This window comes from Homarus americanus, unplaced genomic scaffold, assembly GCF_018991925.1.
Source record: "Homarus americanus isolate GMGI-L3 unplaced genomic scaffold, GMGI_Hamer_2.0 scaffold9741, whole genome shotgun sequence".
Taxonomy (NCBI): domain Eukaryota; kingdom Metazoa; phylum Arthropoda; class Malacostraca; order Decapoda; family Nephropidae; genus Homarus; species Homarus americanus.
Genome location: NW_024747359.1, coordinates 947,116 through 971,164, shown reverse-complemented (window position 1 = coordinate 971,164; position 24,049 = coordinate 947,116). Strand labels below are relative to the sequence as shown.

Here is a 24,049-nt window from a genome sequence, read left to right as displayed (position 1 = left end):
TTTGTTTACGACGGAGCACACAGGTATACCTCATGACTCCCTGGACTGGCTTGAGGGGGGAGAGGAGGGACTGGAGGGGACTTGTCTCTACCCACAGCCTCAGCCGGGTCCTTAACCTTCCCTGTCAACCCACGCTCTTAATATCTGATGCTGAATCCTTGTCTCCACTAACTTTAAATCTATTTGTGTTTTAGAGTTCTACACGAATATTGTAAATAATGCCACTGTTAACTCCTTTACGTTACCTTACATACAGTAATATGAAATCCAATGCTAACTGAACTAATAAAATACAACACATCATTTTTTACTAGTGTCCATAAATGATTACCCTAAAAACATTATTCTCTCATGTTTTAATGAGGGTAGTCATTTATGGACACCCTGTATTTCCATTATCATTACAAATTTTCTTTCCTACATCATTAAATTCATTATTATTATCATTATTTATCATCATACAGTCAACAGCACCCATCGTTATGTACGGTACACTTCCACGTTGAACATTCACCTCCACGCCAAAATGCTCCAGGGAGGCGATTGGCGTCGTCCGTAAACCAGTAGTGCCTGAGGTAACGCGACGCACAAGTTGATGTACCGTAACATGACCCACAGGAATACACCCCCCCCCCCAACAATAAACGTGATAATGTACACGTCGCCACACTTGTTTATTCCTATTTTGAGTACACCTGTGGTTCCCATTTCGTGTACACCTGCGGTTCCCATTTCGTGTACACCTATGGCTCCCATTTCGTGTACACCTGTTACTCCCATTTCCTTGTCACCCTTTCTGTCTACTCTGAAAATTTTAAATATTCCTAAAATGTTCACTATAAATTAATGACCAGAAAGTTACATGAAAATTATCAAGTGATCCCTTAACCTGACCTAAGAAAAATGTGTTAATTACTTTTTTTTTTACATTTAATTGTTTTGTTTACAGAATAGATAAAAAGCAAATAGTAGCCACTCAGGGAAAACAAATTGAAGAGATGTTTCCCGTCTGTACCTTCGTTGTCTTCATCACGCTCCACTGTTTCCCCCTCTCCGTTTCTTTAAACCCATTTAGTACGATGACATTGCATCCAGGGGGCTTAAGTTATTGTAGCCAAAGGATTAAGTCATCGTAGTCAAGGGGTTAAGTCATCGTAGTCCAAAGGTTAAGTCATCGTAATCAAGGGGGTTAAGATAAGTCGTCTTAGTCAAGGGGTTAAATCATCATACTCAAGGGGTTTAATTAGTCTACACCCTTGAGACAGGTAAATATAATGAAATACCTTTACATTTAACCCTTTCAAACCATTCTGTGTATTTTGAGGACATCTTCGTAAAAAAAAATTGTACAAAACATCAAGAACAACATACCATGAACATTTTGAACACCGTAATGTTTATGATTTTACACTTCATTACCTTTTAACATCCTCCTAAAAAAAATGAATTATAAAAAAAATGGTGATGGCGTCGAAATCTCACATCATTACACGACGAGGGTGACCAGATATCGACCCAAGTGCATTAGTGGTCAATTGATAAGCGTTTGATGGGTGCCAGGGTGCCATGGTGTAAAGATTTCTCAGAAAGTATGAGCAATGTGCTGAGGAATGCAGGTAAATTTTAACACTTCGGTAGGTATAATCAGTACACCTACAGGTCATGTCAATTACAGGTTACATCATCTCTACGTCACGTCAACTACAGGTCCATCCACAGGCCACGTCATCTATATGTCCATCTACAAGCAACGTTATTTACAGGCCACATCAACAACAGCAGAGGTCAACTAAAGGTCATCTACAGGGTCACCGACATAAGGAGGATGTGTACGAGCGATCTCAAGACAGAAGTGAACCCAAGTGGATCAATTTGCCTCAACATGACTCCTCCTCCGGTATCACCTTATTTTTAGCTCACCCGCTGCTTTTCCGAACATGACGAACACCTCTCCTCATAACCCTGCCATTGTTGTTGGTTGTGGTAGTAGCAGTTGTGTCTGTTGTGGTGGGGAAATATACAATGTCCCTTAAACTCAGTAATCTAATGGTGCCAAAAAAAGAGTAAGGTCAACTTCTATGTTCTTGACCGGGTTTGACCTCCCTCTCAAACGCAGGTCAAATCTACAACCCCAATACTGAACCACTGAACCCCCTAGGCGGAGATAAGAGCCAGGGTTTTTTTTTAATATGAAACTTGATTTTTATGTCACCTTGGTATACGTTTATTAAACATGACTATTCTCATCAACAAATAATGTACCCAAATTCACCTGCACTTGGCATGTATTAAAATAAATTATAAGACCATTATTTTCCTAGTACAGGTGAGTTTTTTTATAATCATAAGAAATGTATTAACAGACAGATCAGTGTTCATTACTATATGTAAACAAGGCTTCATTATCTCCGCCAAGGGCTCACAGATTCGGTGGTGGAGTATTAGGCCTGACAACACTCCTCTACTCCCCCGTGTAGTTATGTAGGTGAGGACAGACAGTCTGAAGGAGAGAGTTCAGGGGGGTGGTACTTGAAAGGAATAGTTGGAGGGAAGTGACCATGAGCAGGATTTGGAAGAGGGTTGTGGGTAGTGGCTACAATCGGGGGGTGGGGGGGACACCAGCCTGGAGTCCGGATTCGCTACAGTTGTGTTGGTTTTCCTGGTATCTGGAAGTAACAACGCATCCGCGAATGGTTCCCGTGCAATTTCAACATCACTTTTGTCTTGCGTGATCAAGTTACCTGACTTATCGCTTCACCAACTTCTGAGAAAACGTGCGAGGTCAGGTCAGTCCAAGGGCCCCCACAGTCCTGAAACCACTGGGACCCACGACGACTGGAGCCCATTAAGTGAGGTGAGTTAGGGGGCCCAATATGACAAAGGAAACACTGCGAATGAGGTCCAATCCTTATGCTTAGGTTAGGTTGGAATTTACAAACAAGATCAACAAAAGGGAGACAGTTGGCTGTCCCATCTACCACACACCCCGACCACCACGCCACAACCACTGGTGTGGTCACCGAGATGGTCAACTCGCGTCTTCATGATAGATGCTGAATAATCCAATTAGTGATGGTAACCCACCCCGGGGAGCCAAGGCCAAGCTCCAGTATCCTGCTCAGTGTATCAAGTGTTGGGCAGCCAAGTGAAGGAACTGTCCACTTGACAGTCGTGAGCCGCTCAAGTACTAGTGTGTGAATCTGACCGTGGCTCACGCTGCCGCCTAGGTCTCACCTGGTAACAAAAACAATACTACTACTACTAATAATAATAATAATTCGCAATCAAGGGGATAAATCATCATACTCGAGGGGTTTAATTAGTATACACTCTTGACAGACAAACAAATATCACCATTAATAACATTACTATTATTCCCACCAGCGTCTACAGTATATATGTACCCCACACTGTGCTGTATATGACTACAATAAAGATATCCTCGTCAAAACTATTGTTTAATGATTATTATTGTTATATTTCTAAAGCGGTAATGTGTTGTGGCAGCCGTCTCCTGGCCTCAAGTGACATACACAATGCTTGTACACAGCCAGCCAGTTCACAGTCAGGAGCTCTCCAAGGAGGAGTTGGTCGCCTCTATCACGAGGGGAGAGTAAGGGGAGACGTAGTGTTGCCATAAGCTGGTCACGTCATTCTCCACCAACGTCTCAATTTCCAGCTGTGAGTAATAACTATTTAGCCGCCAACACAATCCTCTTTAACAATTCCCACACAAACAATTCTTGACGCCTCAAATTTAGGTAACAGGACTAAAGAGAATATAAATATGTTTGACAAAAAATGCCTTTCTAGCTCAGAGCAGTTGAGAAGGCGAAGGAGCCAACGTGGAGGAGGAAGGGGAGAGAAGGGGGGGAGGCTGGGGAACAGGAGCCACGATCAGTGCCATATGGCGTCCGGGTCAAACTTCCCTGCCATGACCGGAGCCCAAAACACCCCAATTTAAGTCATTATTCACGGTACGGTAACTTGCTCTCATTTTGTGTGTGTTATATTACAGAACAATGAGGCGAAAGAGCAAAGGTCAACTCAGCAGAACTCCAACACTCCTCCTGGCATCCTTTTAAATTCAAAGAGGGAGGAGGCCAACACCCGCCGTGTGGTATGCCGCCTCACGCACGCCGGATACGTCTAACACCGTGGCGGGCCACACCTTGTGTTTCACTCAACATTCCCTCGCGCTAGTGGTAATACCTGCACTCTTAATACTTAATTACCACCACCATCACACCTTTGTTCCTTTATTAGGTGTGCGGTGGCAGGAAAGTATTAGTGTGAGAGTTAAACACCATCTGTGACGACCATGACAGCCCCAGGTGTGAGCACTCATGGTCAGCCAACCACTACCAGTCTTCTGGTGTATCTTGCCCGTCCACCTCACACCCAGAATACATAATGCTCTTCAGCCTCTTAACATTTACTCCACCTACGACATCGTCCTTACACTTCCCCCGACCGTCTCTCCGTCCCCTCACAGGGTACAACTGGTGTCTGGCACTGCTCTCCCCAACCACCTCTACCGACTCCTCACCACCACCTTCACCCCCCACTCCCCTCATCTCCCGCATCCTCTTCCCCTCAGTCTCAAGTCTTCCCTCCCTAAAAGGATTTATGGCCACTTCTCCTGTTCTTGTACCCTGAGCAGACCAACCTAATGTGCTCCGTTTTACAGCATATGAAAAAGCTGATTTTCGTTCTAAACACGATGGAACGTTACACACACGAAGATAACACTTCCAAATACGCCGATGTAATTCAAGGCAAAAACACTTCCGAGTTAGTAATGAAATTAGTCAGAAATCTAGTGTGAGGAGGAGGGGGGAGGCACGCCCTAGCCACCCGAGAGTAGTTGTGCTGTAGAGTAAGAGTTGAGGCTCCCGCCCACCACTCATCCCCCACAACACAATGGCTGCAGATAAAAAAAAACGCCGATGCCTTTGTTAGGTCATCGGTTCTTCCAGTGGATATCAATAATCGCCAACTTGGATTCATATATTCCTCCAAATGTGGCCTACAGAGTTGGCATTATTCATTTAGTATAATTACACAACATATCCAATCACAACTAAGCATTATATTAGATATAATTGCAGCTACAGAATTACCTACCTGCGTGCACCAGCAACACGCACGACAACCTTTTTTTTATTATCCACTTCTCGCCGGAGGATCCAGAGGGATTGAGCGTTGATCACCTGACCCCTCGAGCGAACCTTTGTCATTTTAATTAGCCAATTAATTACGGGCGAGTGCAGGTGTAGGAGCGTGACGGTAAGGTAGTCTGGGCACGTATATGCTGTCTCCCAGCCAAGACGCTCCCAGTACACACACACACACACACACACACACACACACACACACCCCGTAAACAATATTACTGGGGAATTTCTTGACTGGTGACATATTTATCAAAACACACAAAGACAGATAGCAATACAACAACACACGTGAAATCAGTTACTTTAATATTCAAACATTATCAAAACTATCTTGTCTTTATCGTATCTACTGTTCACATACCATCCAGTGAAAAGACACCAAATTACAATATACCTCAAACAACTGAGTCACATATATTACTTCTGTAAAAAAAAAAAAAGTCCGAAAAAGGATTAAATCTGGAGACCTAAACGTACCCGAGACCTGTAAAGCCACAAGCCACAAACAACTGTTGATATCAGGACGTTCGTTTTTGCTTAATTCGAGACAGTCTTTACCCCTGCAACCTACTGCTGTCCCCCCCACAGCATTACACATCCGACGGAAATCTTGGTCACTCACACCACTAAAAACAATATCATAATTCTTTCCTCTTACCCATTCACACGTTACAACACCCTCATCACGTGTTGCCTGTTAACCCTCAATATCAGTACACAATATTGCAACGGTCTTAACAGCGGACTTGTACACAAAACTCTAAACCACATTAAGTACTGTTACGGATTATTGAAGATCTAATGTGATAAAGAGTTTTTGGTCCACACACACACGGGGCCTTGTACTGTACAGTGTCATAAGACCCAGAGATATATACCGGTATACCTAATTCTGGGAAATACCCGTAAATCATTCCTCACACAACGGGCCATATAATCTTTCCTACCTCCTACTGGGTCTCTCATACCACACGTGCCCTCCTCAATTCCTGGTCTCCTGTAGGTATAAGCCCCTCCTTCAACTCCCCCCTTCACCATCGGTCTTGTCACCCCCCGCCCAAGTTTTGTACCCAGACTAACCCTCCAGATGCCCCTCAACAACAAGACCTGGAGGAGTTCGTCTACCTGCCATCATTTATCACTGGAGGCAACATCCTCCTCCTCGCTACACTCCTTGACACTCTCCTGTATAACCTGACCTACAAGCACACAACGAGCCTAAACATGTTCCCAGTTTAACACAGCAGTATAACCACAGAGGGGGGAGGGGAGGGGGGGCAAACGTTGTCTTGGTTCATAGGAATGTCAATAGTTTCCAAGACATACACTGGAAAAGCCATAAACGTACGTTACCTGTAAGTTGCAGAGGGTGATGTTCACTTGGTTGTGGAGCCGAGGAAGCACGGCGTGGGCTCCACAAGGTACACACAGGGCGGGCCACACTGACACACTCACCACAATAAGCCCCACATCAACACACACTGCTACGGGACTTACGACCTAACGGACTTTACTGTACACCAAGACGAGAGGCCAAACGCGTAAGAGTACAAATTACGGGCGGATTTCCAAGGCGGGAGTGAGCGTGCCTACTCGTCCTGTGGTAAAATTCTGAGGTTATTTACGTCGTGGTGGCCACAGCTGACCAGCCGTGCCACCACAAGCAACACCAGTGTAAGACGCCCCACCATGCAACAACGCCGTCGGGATCATGCTGCAGCTCCTCCTCCTCACCTCATATGAAAACCGACTGAACAAATAAATGACCACCAGCAGCAACAATTTAACACAGTCAACACTCTTACTTAAATAAATAATTCTCTGCTATCTGAAACACAAATAAGCGTTCCAAAACTATGCCGCCAAATATAATCACAAAACAATAACATCTTCACACCTAAACAAGCAGGTAGTTTTATCATTCCTTTTGACTCAGTGACGCAACAAAAACAACATTCTTGGGTCATCACACCATAAACTGAGGTGACACATACAGGGAACACTTAACACACCAGTGAGGGGGACACACAACACTGCTGACTAAACACTCATGAAATAGAGAGTAAACAACAACCACGGCGCTTGTCAGGTGCACGGAATCTAATCACCCACCAGTCAACTCAAATTGGACTCTAGGTTATAGGGAGGGAGGGAGGGAGGAACGAAGGAAGGAAGGAAGGAAGGAAGGAACATCAGATAACGAAGCACCAAAACCTAAAATTACTTCAACTGAGGAGGAGGAGGCCAGTCAACTACCCTAACCCAGCAAATCCCTAAATCACCTGACCTCACCCACGCTGATGGCTAAGTACCCGGGAAGGATCTACACCACCAGTAGTAAGATTACAGCTCGGTGTCATACCTGGATTAACAGTAGCTTAGGGATGATTTAGTGTGACGCCACTTGTACCTCAAGAAATTTCAAACAGGAGAACCGCCACGTTTTTTTATTTCGTTTTATTAATTGTTAGGTCAAATAATCGCCATCTTTACCTATGAGTACATTTGCTGTGGTCATCAAACACGATAACAGAAAGTCCATTAAGTAAGGTTTTTGTCATTATTTAACTTTATCAATGAGAAAAAATACATGTTCTTTATGACTATTACTAATTTGTTTTCTCTTTAAAAGTACCTGTAATTTCCGGCATGATTGCTGTGACTTTGACCTACAGGTGGGCAGGAACAAACAACATATTACAGGTGTCATTGAGGTGTTTTCAAAGGTCCACCAGCAAATCTTAGTAAGTTTGTCACGGCGGATATGTTGAGGAATACAATTACTATGTATGTATGTATGTATGTATGTATGTATGTATGTATGTATGTATGTATGTATGTATGTAGCAAATAATGGAGTACATTGTATTCATGTCTTGGCTGTGTAACCTGCTCAAGGGGCTCTGTAAACACAAACATGGACTGGTCTTGTAAACACTGTGTGAACGTGAGGAAGAAGGGGTTTGAACGTAGCCGAGGATCACGGTGTGCATAATCGGATCCTCTTCAGCAATTAATCTTCCATCTTTATCAACATCCGGTCTCCCTCATTTGGTTGTATTTTTTTAGACCAAATTATTGACCTTTCTCCCGATTCCACATTCAAAAATAACAAAAGTAGACGCAATAAAAAGGTCTTTGAATTTACTTCCTGATATTAAAGGCAAATTAGAGGAAAACTGGAATTTTACCAACATAAACAAATTGGCGATTCAAAAAACGGTCTAGAATCGTCAATTTCACGATGTAGATGAACATTGTCGAAAATTACGATCGCAGAAGAGTATATACCTATAGTTCACGAGGCAATTATGTAGTCCGCGGTCCAGCTACACACTGTAAAGTAAGAACTAGTACACGTAAACGCCTGAGGTGGTTTACTCTCTTGGGAATCACTGTCATTTAGCGGAGTTTCACTAATACTTACCGCTTGTTTATGGCCCCCCCCCCTCCCCAGCTGGTTCCCTTGCCAACTGTAATAATTCATGTTTATTCCCCAAATTATTTATGTTGAAGGTGACGCAAACAAATATATTCACTTCATATATTTGGTTTCAACCCCAAATAATTTTAGTAGCTTTATTTAGACGATATAAACTACCACCGCCATTACCCTCGCGACAAAATTGAGGTCAAGTTTTGGCGTGACACAACCGAACACAGGACACTCTCAAGCTGTTTGTCCTACACATTACGTCAACTTGTGTAAAGGTCTCGTCTCACTTGGGTCTCCCTCTCTCACTGAGACACTCCTGGTGAATCATCACTTAGGTCTTTGTTTCCCTCCAACTTTTGTTATTCTTCAAAATATTGTGTTTACTGTTTAGATTATGGAAACTATTTACACCAATCACGTCGCTCTAACAGGGGTTGCTTGTCTGTGACTCTTAAGATGGAGCAAGAAGCTACGGACTCAGAACACCCTGACCCATAACACAGCAAATGGAAGGTTAATATATGTGCCATGTGAGTACAGCCAATCTTTCCACAGTAACCGTTCTCCTCCTCCGTCTGAGCAAGTAACCGGGCTAATATTTATAAGTGGGGGGGGGGGGGCGAGGGTATACAGCCCCGCGCCTCCTACCACACCACTAACGTGAACACAACCACATAAACGAAACATCTCCCCTCACTGGCCATCACACAGTGGCTAGCCAGGCATGCGGGAGTCGATTAACGAGGCGCCACGTCATGTCACCAAGTATCAGCATTTCACGGATCTTGTATTAACACGAGCACCTCCTCGCCAGGTGATGCTCGGCAGGGTCAGAGTCACAACACCCTGCCGGAGACAAAAAGAACTACCTCCGATACACTGTAAACATTCCTTCGGTACAGCAGTAGCACGAAGGTCATGGCCATATAGTGGCCAAGGAATGCGGGGCGAGCATTCTTGACTCACTTACGCTCTACAGCCCGACGTAAACTTCCTATAATAACTGCCTTGGTACTCGTCGGGGATGTGTTGGTATAAGACTGGCGGCGCTCCAGTACACACACCTCCTACAACACAACCAGATGACCTCATGAGCTAAGCCCCGTGATCAGGGAAAACTTTTATGTTAACACTTCCATCACTTGAACGTTCCTTAATGTATATAATTAATAATTCATAACCATTAAACTGAGGGTCAAGTTATTAGACTCAATTCAACACTATCCCAAAATGTGACGGTGTAACATATTACTGTAGTTGAAAAGGGAGACCTAAAACTACGTCAGTGTTCAGTACTTCATGGCAGCATTTTGCACTATATAATTTGCCTGTCACTGGGGCCACTAGGCATACAAGCTGCTACAGGTAAAATAAATTAAAACAAAAATTCAAAATTAATGTCAATATTCACACTAATCTCTAAGCAGGTAAAATAAATTATACAGAAAAATAAATTAAAGTATAAATTCATACTGACTAATATTAAAAAAGTTTATTTAGCCAGATATTACTCTCACTTGTAATGTGCAACGCGAACAAGCGCATGATTGTAAAACGTAATGTGTCATGAGTTGTTAAATGGTGTCATGAGTGGCTGTGTGTGTGCAATCTCTCTATTTCAGAACCTCACCCGTGGTTGGACCCGTCTACAACACTACATCAAGATCTAACCAAGTTTGAGCTGTGTAGGTAATACATGGCCGAGTATGTGGTGGCTCCAGAGTCCAGATAATGCAAGAGTCATGTATGCGTTGAGTGATGGCCATGTTCTGTGTCTTGAGTAGGAGAGAGAGAGAGAGAGAGAGAGAGAGAGAGAGAGAGACAGAGAGAGAGAGAGAGAGAGCCAGTTTTTAGCTGGTCTGCCAGAGTGGGCTAATAGTCTTTACATCCTGCCAACACAAACACTCGCCTATCGTGAAGCAGCGGGCGGACCTGTTGCCTGACACCCCCCCCCTCCCCCCTTCACGCCCACATCCACGCCCATCTACAGCCACATCCACGACCTACTAACATCCATATTCATGCCAGTGCCCAGAACTAACTTCACATTCACGCCAAAAAAAAAAATCACCCACAATCAGGGGCCATATGCAAAATACCCACATCCACGACCAGACCAACACACACACACACACACGTACGTACGTTTAGACCAAACCATAAATGCCCAAAACCCACACGGCCAGACCCAGGCTACACCCAGACCCAGGGACGCTCTCACGGTAGACCCACCTACATCTAGATCCAAGACCGCTCTTTGATCGTAGTCTTCCGTTACACATACTGATGACCAAAGTGAGACCGTCGCACCCACTTCTGCTGTACTGTATAACGATCATTGTATCACCCTTCCTTAGTCCCACAAACTTATCCCAGTATCGTTGTTGTATTATTATTACTATTATTATTGTATTATTTTTATTACTATACCCGTATCATGAAGTTTTAAAATCTCGGGATAAACGGGGAATGTCGTGGTAGAGGCGTGGAGGGAGACTGACACACACACACACTCGGTAGACATATACTGTAGATAATTTCTCTGATATAATCGCCATAAAAGTTTAGATTCATTCGGAGAGTGGGTAGGGGAGGTGTCTTGCTGGGGGGTACTGTGCAAGGTCATTCAGGCGGTGGAGGCGGCTTGGGGTGGGTGATGGTACGCTCCCCCCGACGACTTTAAAGAGACCCCGTGTCACGAGTAGGTAGAGAGACAAGCGTTGGTAGGTTAGGTTAATGGGGAGTGTCCAAGGAGTGATAGGGAAATATATATGTTATAGGCAAGGCAAACCCGGTCAAGATAAAGATAAACATTAAAGTCAAACCAAGCTCTCACACACACACATCTTGACGGGCCTCTCCTCTCCTCCCCAGGTGACAAACAAGCGATAGGGACTGCCCAGTATGGATCAATAGGCCAGCTGCAGTTTCCTCCATTCTTATGACTCAATCTCGGTCTTGTTTGGTTAACGCCGTCATTATACGTTGCTTGGGAGATCCATCGAGCTGTCAGACAGTCGTGGGGGAATTCCGCCACTTTCAAGGACACGCTCAAGCCGGGCACGAATAGTCACGATCCTTGCCACCCACGACACGCACAAACACGAATAGTCCCCCTACGACGACCTACACTAAACTGGACACGAATGTAGTCATGAAGTTTAGTCACCTACGAGGAGACGCACAAACCGAGCACGAATATTAACCCAGGCACCAAACAAACACCACAGTATTAAACAAATTCCATTGTTATCTGCCATCTCTCCTCTTCCTTAGTCAACTTCTCGGGCCAGAGTGTTTGAGTGCGTAGTTTACAGCCGGAAAATTTCGTCCTTTCATATTCATATATAACAGGCACAAACTCTCATGGAGTTAGGTTAGGCGACGTTAAGGATTACTTGGACGGACGGACGGGGCTAAACAAGAGAAAGGAACCCCCCTTTCTTTAACCCTTAACCCCCCCCTCCCCCCTCCGGCACCAATTTTCGTTAAAGGATTCTATCTTGGGTTCATAATTGGCACGATACTGGACTGTTTGGAAGCTTGTGTACAGGATGCAAGACTGAAATAAAAAATGCAGTGGTCCCCGGAGATACAAACGTTAGAAAGGCTGGTTGAGAAAAGTCCCACAACATGAACATGGCACCTTGGTAAAGACGTTGATACTACATGCCAAATTCACACCTCTTAACTTTTAGCATACAAATTGTGACGTAATATCCCAGATCTTAATTTTATCTCCTGACTGATGATAAATAATAGTAGCTAGTTTTACTGTCTCTTAATTGTGTGTATGATATTATTCTGTTTGCCTTATCGTTGTGTCAGCTGCATTCACATATATATATATATACCTTGAGTTACGAGCACATATCACCGTGGGAACCTTTGTGAACCTTGGCCATTGCTCACGTCAACTTACCTGGCCTCCCTGGACGTACAATACATCCTTGTTGTCATCGTATTTAATGAATGAGTCACACAGGATGTCTCTGACGGGTCACAATATGTATTTTTTCTCTTACGATATTGCTTTTAAGAAATACCAAACTTCAGTTAATCTAAAATTAAAAAAAAAGGAATTAACTGCAACGGTGTTAAAAATAAGTAAACCTTAATTGCATATTCTTTATAAAGCAAATTCAACTACACACTCGTACTCCTTAAGTCAACTGTAAACACGAACTAATCAACAATATCGTGTGATGGATGAGACAGCATGTATGCCTCCCTCAGCCACCCACCGCCCCGCCGTCCAATAAGTACGAGGCAAAACGCATAAAGCATGTGGGTGTGAGACTGGTAAAACGAGGTAGGTCAGCGGGCGGCCGGGCAAAACGACAAGTAGGCGCACGTATGGCGAGGGGGTACACACCGCCCACGCTCACGAAAACCCTTAACCTGGCGCACCAGTGCTGACCCACACATTATACGTGTCTTACGCAAACCTTCCACACACAGTCCAGGAGGATGAGCTGTAAACATTGACATTTTAAGCAATGAGTTATGATCACCGAAAGTCCTAGTAAACATAGTCGTCTGTAAATGGTCAGGGGGAGTTTTTCCAGGAGGCAGCGGGTGGTCATATCCTGGCTTGCGTGAGGAGGGTACCTCCGTATTCTTCTTCTGACGTCACACCATTACATCACCTCCCAGCACACTTCACTCTCTCATCATCCATCTTTTATCACCCACAAGGCCTCAGTCACCATCTTTCTTTAATTAATTAAAGCACCCACCAGCTTGTCATTCATTCCTGGAAACACTCGTTACAAATGCTCCAGTTTTCGTTACCGCGGATGCACGTGACGTCACTGAGTCAAACGTACGCGAGCTACAATGACGCGTCCTCCCGCTCACACACGCACACACGTCTCATACAGACACGCCTCACACACACACACACGTCTCATACAGACACGCCTCACACACACACACACACACGTCTCATACAGACACGCCTCACACACACACACACACGTCTCATACAGACACGCCTCACACACACACACACACACACACACACGTCTCATATAGACACGCCTCACACACACGCGTCTCATACACACACACATAAGGACATAAGAAAATAAGGAGTCTGCAATAGGCCGGTTGGCCTGTGCATGGCAGCTCCTGTCGAGAGTTACTACCACTCTCTATCATCCATGAATCTATCTAGCCTCCTTTTGAAACTTTCCAGAGTTCCCGCACTTACTACAAAGTTGCTAAGCTTGTTCCACTCGTCCACCACCCTATTTGTGAACCAGTTTCTTCCTATCTCCCTCCTAAACCTAAACTTATCCAACTTGAATCCGTTGCTCCGAGTCCTATCCTGCTCGGATATTATAAGAACTTTATCTATATCCCCTTTATTGATTCCTTTCACCCACTTAAATACTTCTATCATATCTCCCCGCACTCTTCGTCTTTCTAGGGAATGCAAGTTAAGTTTCTTTAACCTATCCTGATATGGAAGGTTTCTAAGTCCCGGAATCATTTTTGTCATTCTTCGCTGCACCGACTCTAGTGAATTTATATCCATTCTATAATAGGGGCACCAGAACTGAACCGCATAATCGAGGTGCGGCCTGACTAGCGCAAGATATAGTTGCAATAAGACCTCTGCACTCTTGTTACTTACACGTCTAGATATAAAACCCAATACTCTGTTTGCCTTATTTCGAACATTAACGCACTGTTTTCTAGGCCGTAGGTCCGGGCTTACAAGTACCCCTAGGTGTCTTTCACAGGTCGACTTCTCTAGGTTGATGTTGTTAAGGCTGTATACATTGACAGTATTGTTCTTCCAATATTAAGTACGCTGCACTTGCTGGTGCTGAATTTCATTTGACATTTTTCAGACCACCCCTGTAGTTTATTTAGATCCTCCTGTAATGCATTTGCATCCTGCCCTGAATTAATTTGCCGCCCTATTTTGGTGTCATCCGCAAACTTGCTTATGTCACTGCTGATCCCAGTATCTAGATCGTTTATGTAGATTATGAACAAGAGTGGGCCCAGTACTGACCCCTGGGGAACCCCACTGGTTACACGGCCCCACTCAGATTTAACACCATCTAAGCTGACCCTCTGCGTTCTATCGGTGAGCCATGATTTTATCCAATTTAAAAACTTTCCCCTCGATACCATGAGCCTTAATTTTTCTCAGAAGCCTCTGATGCGGTACTCTGTCAAATGCTTTGCTAAAGTCTAAGTAAATAACATCGTAATTTTCGTCATTATTTACTACCTCGAAGACTTTCCTAAAAAAACGTCTCACACACACACACACGTCTCATACACACACACACACGTCTCATACACACACACACACACACACACACACACACACACACACAAAATCTACACTAATTTCAATATTCTGAGAAGACTGGGTGGAATATAAGGGAGGGTTACGTACAACAACTTCCATTTTTCATCATCTCTGACCCTCCCCTCCCCCAGCTTCACGTAGTCTGGCAGTACAGCGGCCACCAGGAAGAAGCCCCCACCCGCCCCAGCTCCTGGTCCCCAGGTGGCTGCTTCAGTCTGAATGGGGTGACAAGCCCACTAATTTCATCTCCGTGGCCATTAGTGCGTCATTAAGGGAGACAAAGAAAACAAAACAGTGCGAAGTAGTTATCTTAAGACACACACCGGCGACACGTGGTGACTAATGTGGAAACGTCTCAGAGTTCTTCACACGCCGGAAACCTCAACCAACCAGTGAGCCACAACGAACGGCTTCCTTAAAATAATAAAAGTAACTGATGAAGACAACCCGTGATAGAAAGTACCAGTTTGTTCAAATGTCCAACAAAAACAAAGGAAAGCAGATGCTAAGGTTGGCCTCACAACAAAGACAAAAATGGGACTGAGATACCCAGCGTGTGGTAAGAGTCTGGATCAGAAAAACTTGATCGTGGGGAGGCAGGCGGTCACTCAGTCACGTCCTCCTGGGTCGTGGGGAGACCGACGGTCACTCACGTCCTACTGGGTCGTGTGGAGACAGGCGGTCGGTCACTCACGTCCTCCTGCTTCCCCCCCCCCCCAACATGACAACACCACTACCCGCATCGCAAACATTCCTCCTCAGCAACTTCCTTCCGGCTTGTGATTCCAATAAACGCTTTCTAACTCCTGTTAACCTGGGCGGGTTCAGCAACTACCATCACTTTGTCTTCAATAACACGCCTGGATAAGAACTAACCCACGTTCTAGACCACAAGTTGTAAGGTAAAAGCGTAGGAGATCTATAACAATGTCTTTGGTTGAACTTGTATTACAATAAAAGATGCATCGGGTTAATTTAAAACGACATATACTTTTATGTTGACAAGTGAATAAAATTGTTGTAGTGATTCGATCCTTTCACAATGATCTTATTCCAACACAATCACCGCGACCACCACACATGAGTGAGCACAAAGGTAAAATAATATGAATCACCTCTTACTTGCGAGTTCAATGAAGCTACGAAAAAAATTTAATATCCAAATTAAACAACTATTAATCACCAGTTCACCTACTGATTGAGTTCTCCATTAATCATAAAAACTCAAATAATCTTGTCAAGCAGATGACCTAATTCTTAATACAAATCAATATTTATTAGTTAGATACTGACAAGGTGAGCAAGATGGGGCAGGTGTAGCAGGCGACTGTGACCCGCCCCTCCATCACCAAGGTTACACACAAGTTACTGCCGGCAACACCCCATGGACAAATGTCACGCAACCATCTCTCTTCCTCGTCACTGACAAACACACCCAGGGTCACACTCCTCAGGACCCATGACCTCATCATATACTGGACTCGTATATATATATATATATATATATATATCAAAAGCAACCAAAGTGAGAGCTGTGTTTTCCTGGTCGAACACGTCAAACAAAAAGAAAAACAAAGAAAGAATACATGTCACAAGCACAGACAACGTTAATATGACGAAGCATTAACATCAAAGAGCACGGAGTCAACACCAGAAGATCCCCTCCCTGATATGGCACTCCGTCACTGTGTTTATTCTTCGTCAGTGCGAGACAACCGCCCGTCCTCTTACAAGTTCTAGTAATAAAAGACCCCAGGAGGCTGAGTCTCTCTCTCTCTCTCTCTCTCTCTCTCTCTCTCTCTCTCTCTCTCTCTCTCTCTCTCTCTCTGTGTGTGTGTGTGTGTGTGTGTGTGTGTGTGTCAACCAATCGTCAACAGAAACTAACAATGATCACCTGGTCTAATGCCACAATATTCTGACCCCAACTTTTGAACCTTATCTGATGTACCTCGTTACTCGCCTTACCGGGTGATTTAAAGCAAGGAAACCTCTCTCTCATAACATTTCAGTGACCGCCTCTCAGGTCTGGTAACCCACGAGTTTACACAGTCCATCCATTTTAACTTCAAGAGCTACATTATTTACACACTTGCAAGCTTCCTCATCGATGTACACGTTTGAATCATAATTGCATATATTTATTTACTTTATTTCAGCGTCCCGGTATTATCATTTCTCTGTTGTCTGACCATATGCAGTTCAGTACCAGGTGAATTTTTAATATATTTTTTTTTATAACAAGACCCGCGAACGACACCGAACGTTTGTCCACTCGAGAGCTAAATGTGGACACGTAAATGGAAGAAAATTAAACCCGGGTAGTGACAACGTTTCTTGGCATTCTCGTAAAACCGAAAAAGTTAAAAACTCAAACTTTCCCAGATTTTTCTTGGAGTACAGGTGTAAGAGGCTTTACCACCACTGTGCAGCGTTAAATGTGATGACCATATATCCCTCTGCGGTGTTTGGGTGAATAAACATAAATAGAAGGGAAGTTTTAACATTCACAGTGCGCTGATGTCACCGTCTTTGTCCAGTAATTCTCTTTAAGATCGTATTACACCAAAGGTCACAAGTTCTTAGACAAATTACATCGTGGCTACAAGTGGTCTACTTCTGGGTGTACAGAATTCGTTCATTTACCCTCATTGATGATATAAGTTTGTGATTACCCCGGCCAATAACGTCATACGTGACACTTTAATGGTAGTAATTATTCTAACCACTATTAAAACTTCTAACATAAGAGAAACGTCCCGAGAATAAGCTACTTTCTGTACCAGTTCCCATTAACCTTGTTGTGTATGTTAGCGTCTCCGCCAGCACCTGTGGCGCCGTGGACCCACCAACCCTCACAGTTGCCTCTCCCCATCAGTAGCAACGTCCAGGCGATCCACCAGACCAGATCATAGTCTTTCGGCCAACAGACGATGGTTCCCTAAGCTCCCTTGTGTAGTATATAAACAAGAGAAGAACGTTTACACAGAGACCAGCGTGAGGTAAACTGTTCCTGGTGAGTAAGCAGGACATTCCCTGGCTGGTGGTAGCGGGGGATGTTACCCTGGCTGCACCAACACCCCGCTGCCTTAAGGATCCGCCACCCCCTCGCCTACTCTCCTCCATACTTGGACTGTAACTACTTATACATACATCTACATGTTTGACGGTAGTTTTTTTTTTTTTTTACAATCTCGCGCCACTCCCGGCTCATCAGCTGGTCCCTTTACGCACTTCCGCGGTGGTGCCACAAGGAGAGAACTTAAAAGTAATTTGGTCACCGTCTATCTTGCTAGTCAGTCATCAGTGCCACCAGTGCCAAGAGGGTGGCGTCATCGAGGCTCACCAATACCATAAATACAACCATCATCATCACCACCACGTCCCTCACCACCTGGACTGCTGCTGGAGGTGTAAGAAGAGGAAAGAAAGAGGTGGGGAAGGGTAGAGGGGGGTGAGTCAGGGCACAGATCTGGCGCCAACAGCACTCGCACAACTACTGCGGCCAGCCAGCCACACTACCACCACCACTTACACCCCACCCCACTCACTCATACCATCTCCCTACCCCTACTCGCTTACACCATCTTCCTCCCTCCCTCACCTCACTCTCACCACCTCCCTCCCTCACCTTACTCACACCACCTCCCTCCCTCACCTTACTCACACCACCTCCCTCCCTCACCTCACTCTCACCACCTCCCTCCCTCACCTTACTCACACCACCTCCCTCCCTCACCTCACTCTCACCACCTCCCTCCCTCACCTCACTCTCACCACCTCCCTCCCATTCTCTCTTTCTACCTCCCTCCCTCCCCGCCTCACTCACCACATCTTCTGTAACACACACCCTACAGTAGCTTCCTCACCTCCTAGCTGCTACGTCAGTCGCCCACACCACACATACCAGCGTTGGTGTAGAACAGGAAGACATGTGTTAAACAATACGAGCTGGTCCTTGTCTAACTATTCCCTTTAGTAAATAACTATACTTACTCCAGGGCGTAAAGAAAGAGTAGAGAGAAAATGTGAAAGGTGACGTCAGGACCCGCGGAGGAGCACCTGCTACCACCCACCTACCATGCCAGTGCCAAGCATCTTAACGAGCCATTGTACCGTACATTACCAATTGCCCCGCCACCCGCGTTAAAATGTCATTACCAACCACCTATCAACCACGACGACGCCCCAGCAGCAACCACACTACTCAAGCACTACTTACTGTCCTGAGGAATGTCCCGTCTAGGTTATACGTCTTACTGGAGGCATGACTGAGGCATCTTCCATTAATTAACTGTAATTTAGTAGTGAGGTTTAAAGTATAATCTGCATATCCTAAAACTGAAGGACAGGAAGGTGCGTCTAGAGAACATTAGTGAGAGAACTTTGAAACTGCGCTTGATTATTTAGCCTCAATAAACTATAAATAGTAAGGTGTAGACTAGTACGAGTTATAAATACATGTGTGTCTTGGGGGCAGCAGTGATTTTGAACACGCAAATGAAAAGCACAATTATGATTCTAAGTTGAGAAGAAAATAGGGTGTATATTTCTCTCACTCACATAATTATTAGGTGATCAACAGTTCACGATTCATTCTTTTACACACAAACAGCTCTGTGTGTGTGTGTGTGGGGAGGGAGTCAAAATATACTCGGCGAGGAAACACTGCAATACAGCCCATCCTCGTAGTGCAGGTCTGAGGCGACCCCACACACACACACACACACACACACACACACACACACACACACACACACACACCTAACATTCTACCACAATAACCACAGCTTTAGGTCCAGGGTAGAAGCCATGTGCCAGAGAGGTAGGCATTAAAGTATTAACCCTGACATATCATCCCTGAATATAAACAAGAAAGTGTCGCTTAATCTAAACCCGTTTGTCTGTCTTGCACTTGGTGGTGAGCTCCCCAACACTTGTAGTCAACACGGCTGAGACGTCCCCAAGTCTCCACCACAGCTTCCTCCCTCACTACCGATTCTCATAAATATAAACGACATAATCACCAGCGACAAACTGCATTAATCATCATTACTGTATACAATTACCGCGCTAATCATCTTTAAAGACAACAAGATTTACAACGTGACGTCCACTCAACACGTGGTCTCCCGGGCTGATACAATACATACTGATAAACCACAACTAACAGTCTATGAACGTCTATTTAAACGCTATCAGCCCCACCCTCCCTCCCTGCACCTACAGTACTAGTCATCACACCAGCCCACTAAACTGTAACGTGTGAACACCCAACCAAAGGAGGGGAAACTCTCACCCACAGCTTATGAACAGCTTTCTCCCCGCCAACACTATCGACGTCTAGCACCCAGGAACAACTCTCTCTTGCTGGTGTAACCCATCCTCCCCACCCACCCACCCACCCACAGACAATATCCCAGACGCAACATCCTAGATTCCCGACCTTAATTCCCCCCCGTCGGCCACGCCTCTCACACCGACCGGCCAAGTCACCCTGCATATACCAGTGTCTATAAAGTACCGCACTGAACCAAGATCCATTAACAGTACAGTAAACACTAGCTTAAGGACCCCCCACTTCCTCCTACCTCACCCCCACACGTCACGGCTTGGAGGAACAAATTCGTACACATTATATATTTACTAGCCCCCACGGACATAAATTAAGGTGAGACAGTTTTCTACCTTCGCGTCCACTAATGAGAGCCCAGGTAAACGAACCCAAGTGAAAAAACCCTCAGGTGTGTTAAAGTTCTCCGCTAAATGTGTACAGTACAGGCACCTAAACTCCTGCCTTTCCTCAACTGTTATTTTGAACCATACAATTGACTTATCTCAAAATATACTTCGACTTTCCCACACGATTTATTAGCCTTATATAAACTGTATACTAGAAGGTGAAGCCTAAGTTTACATAGGACAGAACTGAAACAACTGCAGCAACAATGGTCAGATACTGGAGGTGACGGCAGACCTTGGTTTTGGTGAGTGTGTGTGTGTTGTAAACGAATTCACTGGTTGTATGAAAGATGGTCAAGTTATGTTCGGCCTTCACTCCTCACAGCACCACAGCTATCTGGTACGGTCACCCTCCAGTACTTACTCTACATATTAACATACATAAATCAACTCAACTAATTAACTCGGCAGCCATTTCGTTTGTTACTATACCACACACATTATAAATACAGTGAATCCTCTATTTAAAGGACCATAAAGAGAAGAAAATCCGTTATAACAATGGTCCGTTAGATGTAAAACCTCCATCTAACGAATTATATAGAGATGAAAAGTTCGTTATAATCAGGACCCATTAGACATGAAACTCCCATCTAACGGATTATATGGAGATACAAGTCCGTTATAGGGAGGTTTCACTGTACTCCACCAGGCTGACGAGGTAAAGTAGTGAGTAGGTGGTGAAGGTACACAGGCGTATAGGTAGATAATGTGTGTTCATACGTGTAAAGTGTCGTGCACCAGTCAACCCAATTTCTCACCGTGTGTGCCGTACCTGACGACACGCGCCAACAACGTGAGGCTCCCGTACTCACCAGGAGCCTTGATGAGGGTTCAGACACGAGAGCAGCACTTATGATCCCTCACAGGGCACCAGGATGGAGAGAGTGAGGCACCAAGTGCGTAGTCTCTTACACAATCATTAGGCAATTAACACCAAGGACACGACCAACACACCACAGTTAGAGTCATCACATTAATTACCGAGGCAGTGGTTGTTTATTTAGCACTTTTTGGTAGTGAAGAGCCGCCTTCAGTGATGGCGGCCGACGGGACACTAAATATACTCACCTGGAACAACCTGGTGTCCGCCCCACCGTCCCCAACACAACACAGATTCTTAAGAGTATCGTCGCATCATTCCTCGTCTCGGCCTCAACAAGGTTCTCAAAGTAGTGTCCACCGTGGCTGGGGATCACAAGGAGTACACATCTACGGTAAACTCTAATGAGCATAGTGAAGTTTACTGTGGTGGTGGTGGTGGTAGCGGCGCCGGTGTCAGCCCTCCATCACCGAGACGCAGGACAGGTGGAGTAAGTATAAACATGTCTGTATTGAAGTGACGCTTACGTGTGACAGCGGTCGTGTAGATCCCTCACGTGACCTTCGCAACTACCCCCCCCCCCACTCCTGGCCCTCTTGCCTATCCTTCACCTGTTCGCCCATTCCACCATAGCACACCACTACCATCGTACCCCCCACCTGGGACAACCATGGGAGGTCATCACCACCAACCCAACATTTCCCGAGGCCTCCTGACTGTTACGGCAGGTCAAATGGGCATCAGTATTAATAAGCCTCAGCACAACCTCACTAAACTTTCCTCTCTACGATACCTGGTCTACATAAACCCAAGACTCCTGTATCCTTTACTTATCTGCACTAACAAGCAACTCAAAATCAGTACACGATGACCGCTAGAGGAAGGGTTCCCACACTTCAGGTAACTCAAAATTCCAAATCTTTTCCAGGATCGTTCAAGACGTTAATTATAATCAAAGAAGTTTTCATACATAAATGCAACAGGTTGAATTTCACAGGTTGAGGCTGATGATTTCATAAACATTAACTTAGGTGATCACCCAGTCACGTCTGTATACAATAGCCTGACAATCCCGTGAGCCTCAGAATTCTTTTATGATATTCTAAAAAATAAAAAAATAAAATCAGAGCGACAACAAATCAAAATATCCCGATATCTTTCAGTTTCATGTTATCTTCCAACACGTTATACTATCACACATCACACTAGTCATGGACGCCACTAACCCATACTTCCCTCAGTTACTTTAGTATGATGTGGGGAGGAGAGGCGGCCCACATTCCTGGACACACTGCCTCTCTCAGTGGGATATAATTTTCCCTGCCAACGATGGCGTTCAGGAAGTCGTCGGTATTTCGAGTTCATTCTTCACGTTTCTGGGGGATTTAATTCTGAGGAGCCAAAAGGCGTTTAATTCTGAGGGGCCAAAAGGCGAGGTGGTAGTCTGGGAGTACACCACAGGAGTTACCCCCCACACACCACCCAGCCTGAGTGGTACTGGTTACAACTATTTCACCTGAGTAGTGAAGCAGGTGGAGGTGAGCCAACCCTCGTCCATCACCCTACACTCCCATATACCCTACACCTGTGGCTGGACCGAGACATCTTGGCTCAGGCCGTAATAACCAATCACGGAGGAAATGTTGTGAGAGGACGCCACGCGGAGTAACGCATCCATTAGTGTTTTTACATTTCCCGCAGCGACAACGACGGTGGTGTAAACAATGTGTTTGTCTCTAGGTCAGTTTATCATCAAATCGTAAGCGAAATATAGCTGTGGCCACATTTGTGATCGTGATGCCCATCAGCAGTAGTCTTGGCCAACTATGATACTAAATACACTGTAACTCCCCACACACACACACTATAACTGAACGGCTAAACACAAGAATTGATTAGTTCTAACACACATCACTTGGTCATGTGTACTGCCATGTTTACTTCCCTTATCGGGGCTATCGGATAAACCCAATTATCAACAGTTAAATAAATACGTGCCTTTAATTCCTCTGTGTGTGTGTGTGTGTGTGTGTGTGTGTGTGTGTGTGTGTGTGTGTGTGTGTCTTTGTGTGTGTGTAAAGGATGAGACAATATCAAATTATACATTGTCTGAACCATGGTTAAGAATGGCTGTCGTAATTAAATCCGTACTCGTAAAAGTATACCGGGTAAGTACCTCAATTAACAATATAATCAAATATCAAATTCTCCTATAAATTTATGGTAAACCCTCACACGTCAGCCCCGTGTTGCCAAGAACTACCCCGGAACATCAAATCTTCCCCACCAAACGACGGGGAAAACCACGCCCACCGCGTCTTGGAGTCCTCCCTCCGTCCGTCACTCACACGTGGCACGCGGTCAACTTTTTTGTGAGGCCACCAACTTTTGGCTTCCTTTCTAGTTTTTGTCGAGAGTTAAGCGCAGCACACCTCACACCCTGGCCGGAGACACACCCGGGAAAGCCTCAAAAAACCTGCAAGTCCTAACAGCCTCTGAGGACAAGGAAGAACTCGAGGCCAAGGTAGAACAACAGGGCC

General features: G+C 44.9%; 1 protein-coding gene across 1 annotated transcript in view; it reads right to left on the bottom strand.

The window, feature by feature from the left end:
* LOC121879580 (protein held out wings-like) overlaps window positions 1-24,049 on the bottom strand; it is a 172,417-nt gene that overhangs the window by 93,357 nt on the left and 55,011 nt on the right. The window contains exons 3-4 of the mRNA XM_042386253.1: window positions 21,758-21,874; window positions 6,531-6,649 (exon numbers count right to left, since the gene is read on the bottom strand). Of these exons, the coding sequence (XP_042242187.1) occupies window positions 6,531-6,649; window positions 21,758-21,874 (236 nt within the window). The remainder of the gene's footprint in view (window positions 1-6,530; window positions 6,650-21,757; window positions 21,875-24,049) is intronic.